The sequence below is a fragment of the Magnolia sinica genome, chromosome 19, assembly GCF_029962835.1.
Source record: "Magnolia sinica isolate HGM2019 chromosome 19, MsV1, whole genome shotgun sequence".
NCBI classification, from domain to species: domain Eukaryota; kingdom Viridiplantae; phylum Streptophyta; class Magnoliopsida; order Magnoliales; family Magnoliaceae; genus Magnolia; species Magnolia sinica.
In genome coordinates, this window is record NC_080591.1 from 6,708,301 (window position 1) to 6,720,646 (window position 12,346).

At 38.9% G+C, this 12,346-nt stretch overlaps 1 protein-coding gene across 3 annotated transcripts in view; it reads left to right on the forward strand.

The window, feature by feature from the left end:
* The window catches only part of LOC131234864 (amino-acid permease BAT1 homolog), a 38,323-nt gene that overhangs the window by 24,617 nt on the left and 1,360 nt on the right, over positions 1-12,346 (forward strand). Inside the window, exons 1-7 of one of the 3 annotated variants that reach the window (XM_058231852.1) lie at positions 6,534-6,896; positions 7,015-7,275; positions 8,762-8,780; positions 8,891-9,110; positions 9,490-9,671; positions 10,707-10,996; positions 12,208-12,337. In XM_058231852.1, coding sequence (XP_058087835.1) covers positions 6,775-6,896; positions 7,015-7,275; positions 8,762-8,780; positions 8,891-9,110; positions 9,490-9,671; positions 10,707-10,996; positions 12,208-12,337 — 1,224 coding nt within the window. In that variant the 5' untranslated portion in view covers positions 6,534-6,774. Of the gene's footprint in view, positions 1-6,533; positions 6,897-7,014; positions 7,276-8,761; positions 8,781-8,890; positions 9,111-9,489; positions 9,672-10,706; positions 10,997-12,207; positions 12,338-12,346 lie in introns of those variants that run through there. The other 2 variants (XM_058231850.1, XM_058231851.1) reach the window with 2 other exon arrangements.

A 12,346-nucleotide genomic window follows, 5' to 3' on the forward strand; every position in this document is an offset into this window, starting at 1 on the left:
CTTTCCATGTGAGGGACCAATTTGCTTTTTCCCCAACCAAATTTGTTTTTGAAATTCCTTCAATTCCTCGCCTAAATTGTAGGGTGAATTCCAAACTGACGTTTGTGGGTGTGGGATCCAAGCAGGCTGAAAACCAAGTTTTAGATCGAAACTAGGGTTTTGTCTCAAAGGATCCCATTCTCAACATTGTGTCCTGATGGGCCCTAAGACTTTAGGGCAGCAGGCCGGACTTCAATCCAAACTTCTACCGTCACTTTACCCCACCACAGGACATATTAGCCACGGGGTGCAACTTGGGTGCGTTGGGTCAACCCAAGCCCGTCGATACCTCAGGAGGACATGTTCTAACCCAAACCTAACCTAAATTCTTAGGTGCCAACCGGGCCTGAATTTGTTCAGTCAGAACTCAGCTCAAACCCAACTTAATTTCAAGTCAGTTGTGCTTGTCGTGTCTAGGCTGATCTGAACCCAGGTTGCAAGGGGAGCAGATTGGGTGAGACCCCGCATCCACCGAGGTAGGTGGGACCCCTGATTATGAGGCTCACGGTGATGTAAGTGCCTTAAATCTACACTGTCCAACCGTTCTGAAAGTTTATTTTAAGGCATGATGCAAAAAATGAAGCTGAAGTACATCTAAATCTTATATGGACCATACCACATGAAACCGGAATGATTGAATCCCCACCATTAAAAACTCTATTGGGCCACCAGAATGTTTATTTGCCATCCAACCTGCTGATAAGGTCACGAATATCTGGATGAAGAGACCCCACAAATATCAGCTTGATCCAAAACTTTTGTGGCCTAAGAGAAGTTTTTAACGGCCAATTACCACTGTTTCTTGTATTATGGTCCACCTGAGATTTGGATCTGCTTCATTTTTTTGAATCATGGCTTAAAATGAACTTTCAATACGGATGGACAGTGTGGACGTAGTCAAATACATCACAGTGGGCCCCACAGTCGGGGTCACCTAATCCGCTGTCGGTTGAAACTTGCAAGCACATGCCAAGTTTCGAAGCTTAATTTAGAAAATAGATCATGATATCATATTCATATCGCGTCTTGGTGGGCCCCACCATTCGAAACTCTAGATAAAGATTCAGATTCCCACTGTCCATATATAAGTGGGCAATGGATGGGAGCCAGCCCATCAGTTCTTTGGAACCAAATTCCAAATTCCAATTCCAATTCCAAAATCAACGACTCTCCCGATAATGTGAACGCTCTAGTTCAAAAATATCTTCCAAGAAAATCTCTTTTTAGTATTAAAGTCAAGACGCCGAATATCAAGCTCAAAGGAGGTTTGATAAACTGCCCATCCACGCGTAGCCATATGTATCGATGTGGCATATTTGCACCAGATCCGATCTTTCCACCAGGTGGGCCACACTGATTAAATCTCATGGATCAAATTTCGGGCTATTTTAGTCAGGTGGACCGCTGTTTTATATACGGACGGTTAAAACAAATTTTCAAAGCCATCCACCTGTTTCTTATGGTATGGACTACCTGAGAAGTAAAACACCCTAATCTTGAGGCCGAAATATATAAATAGTGTGGCCTACCTAATGAAAATCTCGGATCTGTTAATCTCTGCCATTCAGCGCGTGTGTCCACGCGTGGATGGGCAGGCTTTAAGCAACTTGCCAGTGTTATGGGAAATTATCCACACCCCACGTTTTCAAGCACACGCCCCTTTTCACTCCTTTTGTTTTATCTGATGGTACAAAAAGGTATTTTTTATTACCAAATGGAAAAGGGTTTGCATCCATCGAAAAGCCAAAGTGTAAATGCTTGGTGACTAATCATGCACGGGTGCGGCCCTTACCGTTGGTTTACCGTGGAGACCACCTCGATGTATGTATTATGTATCCACTCTGTTCATCCGTTTTTTAAGATCATTTTAGTGAATTATTTCAAAAATTAAGTGGATCCAATTATCAGGTGGACCATACCATAAGAAACAGTGTTGATTGACCATTAATGGACTACGGAAGATTTGGATCAAGCTGATATTTGTTTTTTTACCTTCAACCATTCTTATGTAACCTTATCAACAGATTGGATGGTAAATAAACACTATGATAACAAAGGTGCGCCCTAAGAAGTTTTTCATGGTAGGAAGGTCAATCACCACTGTTTCTTATGGTATGGTCCACCTAATAGTTTGATCTAATTCATTTTTATCATAATGCCCTAAAATGATCTTTTAAAACCGATGTACAGTGTGGATACATAAAACATACACCAAGGTGGGCCCCATGGTAACCCCACGAGAAGGGTCGCACCGTCTTCGATGTGGCCACTATGGGTGTATATTGAGTTGAATCGAGTCGAGCTGGCCTCAGCTTGACTCAGCTCAGCTCGGTCCTCGAGCCTGATGGACCAACTTGGCTCGGTTCAGCCAGCAACTCGGGCTGATTCAAGCTGAGTTCACCATTAAGCATTTTCACAAACACGTAAATTGTACTTTCAAAATCTCTTTGTACCGGAGACAGCCGTGATGGTTTGACAAGTATTCTATAAAACGCCTTCTAAGCAATATAAAACCCAAGAAAAAAAAAAAGATATTAATTTCATATACACGCATTCCTTGCCACCAGCCACACTTTGTTGAATCATTTCAACAAAGTAACTGAGTCACTGAACTGGATTGATCCAAGTTCAATTCGAGTTGGGTTCAATCCCAATTGAGTTGAGCTAGGGCCCGCTCGAACTCATTTTCGAGTTCAAAAAATAAGCTCAAGTTGGCTTTGAATCGAGTTGAATTGAGCTTTTTCAAGTCGAGTCGAATCAAACTTTGATGAGTCAAATCGAGTCTAGAGAGCTAACCGAGTTAGCTCGGTTCGTCAACGCCTCTATTGGCCGCGCCCTCGTCATGTCCATGGATACTCTTTTCAAGGAAACCAGTAGGTCTGATAGTATACATCCCCATGCATTGTGATGGTATACATCCAGACTTTATCATTTGAATATTAGGTAATATTTAAATGATCCAAACTGTTTGTATGATGGGACACCTTTTATTGGGGATATAAATAAGTCAAGGACTTTAAATTTGAATATTTGAACACAATTATTTTTTTACTCTTTTCCTTTGAATATGAACGGTATCTATAACCATTAGAAAGTCAAAGGTTTGAATTTTAAATATGATTTTTTTTTTTTTTTTAGTGTCTATATACCATCCACTGGGTGGTTCATCAGATAAACGATTTGGATGAATGAGAAGGACCACTATCCAACGGTTATGATCCCGATGTAATACGTTGGGATGCGTACTCTAGCAAACCTCCACCTTCACTTCTCCGTAAACGAACGTGTAGAATTTCAACGGTCGGCTCTTTTAGCCACACCCCAACGAAGAAAACAACAAGAAGGACGACTAATTGCACATGCAGATGTCCCTCATGAAACCTGTGTCGGTATTTGTAGTGATCGCGACCGTTGATACGGTGGACCATTGTTTGAATATGCTATATCCTATAAATTGAATATCACTGTCTTCCGCAATCGAGGAATGCTTTGAATCTACAGAGCTCTCTTGAATCTACGAGAAAGATTTTTTTTTATCCACTGCAAGTAACAAAATAATTTCCAAGAAATTTATTGATTGAATAATTACTTTAAAAAAACTAGTTTAACATCTTTACATAATCTTTAAAAATCTTAAAATGCAATTAAAAGAATCGTGATCAAAATATGAAAGAAATTCTGAAGATCATGTAAATTTCCGTCGTCTGTCGACCTGTCATCGACCAATCAAGTTGATTGATTGAACAGACTCAAAATCATCCATATATAAAAATTGGAAATTCTGTGAATTTCGACCTATTGACCTAGTTTGTCTACCGGTTGAAACTTGCAGAAATTGTATAGCAACCAATTTGAATTTTCTGGCAAAATTTTGACTTATTTTTTAAAAAACACACGCACACACACCCCCACACACTCACGCTAGTGGAATTTCACCACCTATGGATACTCGAACCCTTGACCGCGTGTTGAAACTCCTGAGAGTCTACCACTCGAGCAAGAGAAAGGATCCAAAAAATTTCGACTTATCGGCTAGATCCATCGATCAGTCAAACTATGTTTAATTTCTTCAATTTCTTTTTAGGCTTCTTCCGGTATATATGTGTATTAAGAATATGCTTGATCATGTCCTAAATCAAACCCCTCCACTTGAAGTAAATAATTATCATTGAGTTTAGTTCACAATGCATATTCAACTTTTGCAAGTTTTTCAATAGACTTAGTTCACAACACGCATACTGGTCTGCTACGTTGAAAGTTCTTGAGATCTCCTACATCATTTAGAAGATTAAGAACAAAGGCGTTATCATTAATTTTCTTAAGAATCAGAACATAGCCTATTTTCTTATTTATCGACTTCTTATATGCCATAGTTGAAAATTTTTCCTCGCGCAAATGAACTAGCACATTATCATCCACTTGAAACACCATATGACACTAATATTTGTTAGCCTCTTCTTTATACTTGATGTTAGACTCATATACTAGCACATCACATGTACTCATGCTCTCCTTAACTTGATCTTTATATAATAGTTTCCTTGCTTGTACTTGTAAGATCTCGCTTTTTTTTTTAAAAAATAATGTATACAATTAGGCATACTTGCTCCTTGGACAAGATTAATGTGATTTTTTTATCTTGCATAGGAGGTAACTCTTTAAGAAGTTCATTGGGTACAATTGGCTTGAATTCTTGCAACATTTATTTTAAATTCTCTAGGAGGTTCACGATCTCCATATATTTGTTCTTGTCAACTAATGCATCTACATATTTTATCTCCTTAAATTGTTTGTGAAAATCTTATTCGATTATTAAAAACTATCTATTCACTTTAGAAGTCTTGGGTTAATTCTCCATTTCCATTGGGACCACACGTACGCCACTGATGAATTCAATAGCCCGTCATGACAAACAATGAGATTTCCCTACATAGACCCTCGCCAATTGGCTATATTCACATCTTGCCGACAAACAATAAGATTTCTCTACATAACCCATCACCAATCAATTATTCTGCCAACAATTTTGGTTTGTTAGAATAATACATTATCGCAATCACTAGGGATGAATTGTGCGTGTAATAACTGTTTCATCCGTGACCACATAAAGATTAGTGTTTCTATTTATCTCGTCCGCTCGAGTTAAAGTTGCTCTCACTAAGTTGAAACTTTGTCCTTCAACTTGTAAGTTATAAGTTTAACTTTCTCTTCAGGGATGCTTATTTAATTGAAGAAACGTCCAATCTCAAGCAACCAATCGAGAAAGTCTTCGATGTAGAGTTAGCCATTGAAGTTAGAAAGATTAACTTTCATCATTAACTCTCGATTTGTCCAATCTACCTGATCACCGCTTCGTCCAAGATATTGGAGGATCATGTCATCGATCTCATCATCGCTGGACCCCACCTCCTCAGGCATGATTCTGAGATTCATTGTCGGCATCACTCTACAATTAGCACGATTGCAAATTCTAATATCTATCAGAGGTAGATCATCACCATGAACACGAAGTTGCCCTAAAGCCTCCATCATGCAGTTGAGATCAACCTACAACCTTTGCATGACTTGTCGTTTCTTCTGTTGTGACGCCTCGAAAGCCACCGCTATTAAAAAATAATTCTATAGAGCAACGTCTATAGGATTGTTGTCCTACTCGTCGTAAAAACTACCAATCCGAGAAAAAACTTCTCTCCGGTATCAACTGATGCAAAGAAGCATGTGATGAGGTTGATCGTCGTATTCAACGATCGATAAACACCTTGATTCCACAAGGCCCTCTTGAATACAAAAGATAGATTTCTCAAATCTACAAGAAAAATAAACTTATTTCTAAGAATTTTATTAATTGAGTAATTACTCTAAAATATAAATTTAACATCCTTAAATAATCCTAAACAAATTTTAAAATATAATTAAAAGATTCCTAATCAAAATATGAAAGAAATTAAGAAGACCGTCAAATTTCTGCCATATGTTGATCTATTGCCCATTAGCCAAGTTGATTAGTCAAACGGGCTCAAAATCTACAGAGACTAAAACTAATAGTTATCTGAATCTCGACCCGTCGATCCGTTTGGTTGATCTGTCGAACAAGCTCTTGATACATCGACCTGTCAAATCTGGCAGAAATTGCCAAACAATCGTTCTAAAATTTTCAACGAAATTTTAACCTATCATGAATTTTGTCAATTTCTCTCCGGGCTTCCTCGAGCCGATGTGTTAGTAACGTGGATCATCCTACACCATGACAATCCTCTCCAATTATTCATCATGGGTTGTCTTGGTTGAATGTGAATACCGTTCATTTTGGATAGTAGTGACTGGACAGCTACTCCATCCAATTCTTTTTTTATTTTTTATTTGGGGGCGCAAGGAACATCCGAATGATGGCCCGCTATTTCAACAGTCATGATCACCATGCGTGTTTAGTAAGTACACCTTGAGGACAGAGCTGCATACTCCATCTCAATAATTATATATAAATACCGGGAGAAAGGGTGGAGAGGGAGGGAGTGAGAGATCTGCTCTGTTTGGACTTCAGAGAGAGAGAGAGAGAGAGAGAGAGAGAGCTGCCTTGTTTGGATCATGAGAATTGTCTGCTAACAAATACCAGGCATTTGCAGACCTCCTTTTGCAGAATTATAGCAAACCCAACTGAAAAAATTCTGGGTGTTGCTGAATAAGGCAAAAGGGTGCCCATTTCTAATAGAAAAAAGAGGAAAAAATCATTAAAAAATGGTTTGGGAGCGTAATATGGGGCCTACTTCCGCAGTTTCCATAGATGATGTTGCACAGGATTCAGGCCATGCACGCCTGCATGAGCTTGGTTACAAGCAGGAACTGAACCGGGATCTATCGTAACGATCTCAACTCTGTTTTTATTTTTTATTTTATTTTTGGATTTTTTTAATGAATTTTGGATTTTGGATTGGTTTTTGTCAGAATTTGGTTTATGGGTCATGTTTGGTATTTCAGGTTGCTATCGAATTTCGCCTTTTCCTTTTCGATCATATCTGTTCTGACCGGGATAACCACCCTTTACAACACTGGCCTGACGTTTGGTGGACCCGTCGCCACAACATATGGGTGGTTCATCGCCGGAGCCTTTACCATGATCGTGGGGCTGTCAATGGCTGAGATTTGCTCTTCTTACCCCACATCGGGCGGACTCTACTACTGGAGTGCCCGGCTCGCGGGGAAGGATTGGGCCCCCTTTGCCTCATGGTTGACAGGATGGTAATTGTTTTGATGTCTTCTGCTATCGTTTTTTGACGTCAAACTGCCAATTTGCTAATTGGGTTTTCACCTCTTTTCGGGTTTTTTCTCACCGTTTTGTTATTCATGTGCAAATAAATCGATATGTATAAATGTAAATTTTTAACTGAAATTTCTAGTAGTGAAATGGGAATTTTTTGCTGATGGAGATGCTTAAGCTCCATTGGTTAAGGTAGCTCCACACATAATAAGTTTGAAATGATTTAGATAATAGTGTGTTTCAATGCTTCGTTGACTGATTTTCAGTAAAATGGAGCTGAGGGACTTTTCATTCATATGGCGACCCAACGCCAGTTATAGATCAATGTGTTTTAGGCTGGAATCGAAATGATCTGAATTGCTGTTTGGGCCCACACATTATGAATGGAGTTAGGCTAGCCGAACTCATTTCATTTCCACTTCATCGAATTAAATTATTGCAATTCAAATCAATTGATCATCCAAACACTGTGTAAGCTAATGATACAACAAAAAACCTTATGTCTCATATGGCTATTCTATCACATCGGCCCTTCCACTTCACCAATAATCAAATGGCGTAATCACCACATTAGCCATGAGTTTGTTACATTGCTTGATCTCTTCCTTGTTAACATCAAGAATAAGATTGATTTATATGGCATCTTATTCATTATTTGGATTTGGTCGAGAGTTCGTTACATGATGTTGTTACGATCAATCTTTGCTCTGTTAGAAAACTCAAAAATCATATATGTTGGTACAAGTCTTATCCCGTTAACTTTCTTTTTCTTTGCTTTGTCAGAACAAAATAAGAGTAATTTGGGAATACATTGATTTGAGAACTCAGAGCATCTGAATGAAAGAAATCCATTACATGTATATTTATATCTTCGTGATACTGAATTTATGTTTTCTTTACCATTTGGGAGTATATTGAATAAAATGTGGAATATTAGGAAGATAAATCTTCATTTCTTTAGCAATGCAACAAGGTAATGGATTACCTTGAAAGTAATGCTGCTTAATTGTCGATCTGGTTAAGCTCGTTGCCATTTTTTACATTCTTCTCATTAGGAATTATGTTTGGAGAACATTATAACTTTTTATTACTGGCCTGATTTTATTGAAATATTTCATGTACTTGAATTTTTAATTCAAAGTTTTGTGGCTCTTTGGATGCACCCAAAACACTAACATGAGCTTTTACGCGTCTCGGCATTAAGATTTCAGGGGAAGTGGGGCCATTGGGTGTCCCTCACAATGCAGATGGCCAGATTTGCAAAATGCTCCTTCCTGAGAAATTTGCACAAAACGTAAATTGAATTATGACCACTAATATCCATCATCATTCTGTTCCCATTTTTGGGACAATTCGAACCAGCCCTTAAAATTGCTTCATTTTATATTTCTCATTTCTTGTATCTGCAGTCTATTTGGTCTTTCCTTGCTCGAATCATCTGATGCTCTTCAATTGAATTTCATGCAGGTTCAACATTGTTGGACAGGTACTTCTTGAAAATAATCTATTTTGAAGTACAAAATCTCCATTATATACTGGAGGCCAATTTTCCTTTTCAATTTCATCCAAGCCATTAAATAACTTTTATGTTTGCAGTGGGCCGTTACAACAAGTGTGGATTTTTCACTTGCGCAATTACTTCAAGTGATAATTCTGCTTAGCACAGGTGGCAACAATGGAGGTGGATATCAGGCTTCTAAATATGTAGTCATATGCTTTCATGGGGGAATTCTGCTTCTACATGCCCTTATAAATAGTCTTCCGATTACATGGTTGTCTTTTTTTGGACAGATTGCTGCTACATGGAATGTTATAGGTAAGAAACAGCGGCATTTCATGTAATGCTTGATCATAAGAAAAACCAAAATTTCTTTTTGTTGGACCCACCAACGGCACTAGTTGGGCTCATCTTTAGGCAATTAAAGCCATTTATCTTTTGGAACCTTAACAAGATGGGCTATGCCCCAATCTCTTCCTCATCAGGCAATATTATCCATCAAGAAATGAAAAAATTTAACTACTACCGATGGCGGTCAGAAGGTTAGGATCATCTGATGTGGTAGACTGAGGAAATGCTTGATCCAACATTGTTTGTTTTCTGAAGAGATTTCCAGTCCAGTCTCCAATATGTAATTCTAACTCATGTTACTCGAGGCAACCTGCCCTCAGAGCTCTAACCTTTTCGTGATATGCAGGCGTTTTTGTACTTATGATTGTCATACCGACAGTTGCTACTGAAAAGGCTAGCGCCGAGTTCGTTTTTACTCACTTCAACACTGATAATGGTGATGGGATTCGCAGCAAACCATATATCTTTTGCCTGGGGCTTCTAATGAGCCAGTATACACTTTCTGGATATGATGCATCTGCTCACATGGTAAGAGTCTTTTCATAACCATGGAAGATGAGAAGCTATAAACACTGTCAAACTACACTAAATAAACTACTTAAATACCCTTAAAGATTTGCTGGAGGATTGCTTTAGAAGATTTTCTTTAGATTACTTAAATGCCCTTAAGTAAGCCAATGAAAATTTATCTTTTAATGGTATTTATATCTTTCAACAGGAGGAGAAAAGCAAATTATGTAATTTTAAAAGAGAAGGAAAAATAAGAAGTAATCAGCATTATGGAGTAGGATTTTTTGAGAAAATTTCAATTAGCATATGACTTTTGCACTCTGCTGTTTCTGCTTATGCCAGAGTTTTGCTCAGCCCATATGCAGCTCTATGCATTGTTCTCTGTGTCAGGTGGGTGACACTCCAGCTATGCATCAGGTGGACCTTACCGTGTGGATGACCTAACCTGAATCCCAGACAGGACACACCTCATGCATGCAGCCCACCTGATGAGCCAAACATCCCGATTTTGTGGCCAAGTAATCTAATGGTGAGGCCCGCATGATGAGTTCAACGACCTGCTTTTGGGCCAGATCATTTATACAGCAGAACCACCTAGTAAACATCTGGGATGTCCCATACCTGTGCCATACATCCATTCGTAGAGCTTCATGTAAGGAGGTGCTTGTAGTTGCTTAGGGACCATTTGGACACACCCTTCAAAGGGGCATTTGAGGATTAGACCGCCTTTTGAGCCAAACCAGGGTTTTTTTTATGTGCATTTGGATGCACTTTGCAAACACCCATTCCACCATCCTGCTCAACAAAACAGGTGGTAAAAATCAGGGCGGAGACCTTCTCAAACCCCCTTTTCACAAGTGTGTCCAAACAGGCCCTTAGCAAAGCTCATTTATAGGCCATGCAGTTGATTGAGGCCTACCCAAACTGACATTTTTCATGTTTTTCCTTCATAAAGTTCTAACACCATGTTTTTTTTTTAATTTTAATAAACACATTTCTAGACTAGTAAAACCGAATTTGACAGTTTTTGTTTTCCTGTACTTTTGCTTTCAGACGGAGGAAACCAAGAATGCAGATGTAAACGGACCAAGAGGAATAATAAGCGCAATCGGAATATCTATCATCGTTGGGTGGGGATACCTACTCGGTATCACATTTGCAGTAACCAACATTCCGTATCTTTTGAACAAGGGCAACGACGCTGGTGGTTATGCAATTGCTGAGGTGTTTTACCAAGCCTTCAAGAGTAGATATGGCAGTGGAGTTGGTGGAATCGTTTGCTTGGGAGTGGTTGCCATTGCCATTTTCTTCTGTGGTATGAGTTCAGTGACAAGCAACTCTAGGTACCATTATCTGTACCCGTGTCTATCTTTCTGGTTGTTATTTACCAATCTGAACTTCTTTCATGCTTAGTTTTATAGAGGATCGTTTGATTGTTATCGCAATGAGGCTTTGAGTCGACACAAGTGCAGCCATGTTCTGGTGTTCCGGAATGTTGATATGATGGGCCATACCATAGGAAATGCTAACCGTTTAATAAAGGAAGAAATACAGCAATGCTGCAGAATAGATTCAACCATAAAAGGGCCAATGAATGAAAAACTAGGTTCTTCATATCCATTGCGGGGTTGATCAATCAATGGTCTCTCAATCCAGTCCCCACTTGTCATAACTCAAATTCTGAGGATACAGTGAATATACTTGGTTAAGAATTGTATAACTGTTTGTAAATTCTAAGGCTGCAGTTTGATGCACTTTTGAATTGCATTTCAGTAATTGTTACAATGGCGAGGAAACCCACGGCTTCAACAAAATTTCGAAGTTCAATTAAGTAGTGAATCAATATGCAGCCTAAATCTAAGGACATGTTTGGATGCCCAAGCAAATTGAATTGCGAACAGTCAGTTTAATAGGAAATGATAAGAACTAATGATGTTTCCTAGTATCCATAATGAGGAAGTGACCCTCAAACTGCGAATGAATTTATTTTAATTTCAGCTCGAAAGGCACATAATTTCAATTTGGATCCCAATGACCTGAAATCAAGGTTATTCTCTAACGCTGATGGTGGCCGTAACGGCAGCCATTACAGCCACTGTAACGGCTGTTACAGTCTCTTCTTTTTTTTTTCATTATTATTAAAACAAAATAAAATAAAATAAACCCAAAAACCTGTATCGGCCCCATAATGAACTGTTACATGGCCATTACAGTCTTTACAGGGGGCGTAATGGGCCGTTATGGGGTCTGTAACGACCTTTACAACCCCATAACGTGTAACACTTACCACCGTTATCTTTACATAATAGCCTTTATGGCCCGTAACGGCCATTATGGCACACCATGCCTGAAATATGAATTCTAAGGAAATTACGGTTTGATTACTTGCACTTGCACCTTATTAGACTAATAATTGAAATGTGTGACAGTGCATCCAAACACGCCCAAGTCCCTCATAAATACAGATTGCTTGTGATTCTTAATTTAGGAACAGGATGCAATTTCTATAGATCAGTTTTTCCTTCATGCCTAAGGTGTCTTCCTTTGATAACAGGATGGCATATGCATTTTCAAGGGATGGAGCGATGCCATTTTCATGGTTGTGGCATAAAGTGAACAAGCACGAGGTTCCCATATATGCAGTTTGGCTTTCTGCTGTAGTATCATTCTGCATGGCATTAACGGTATGCATT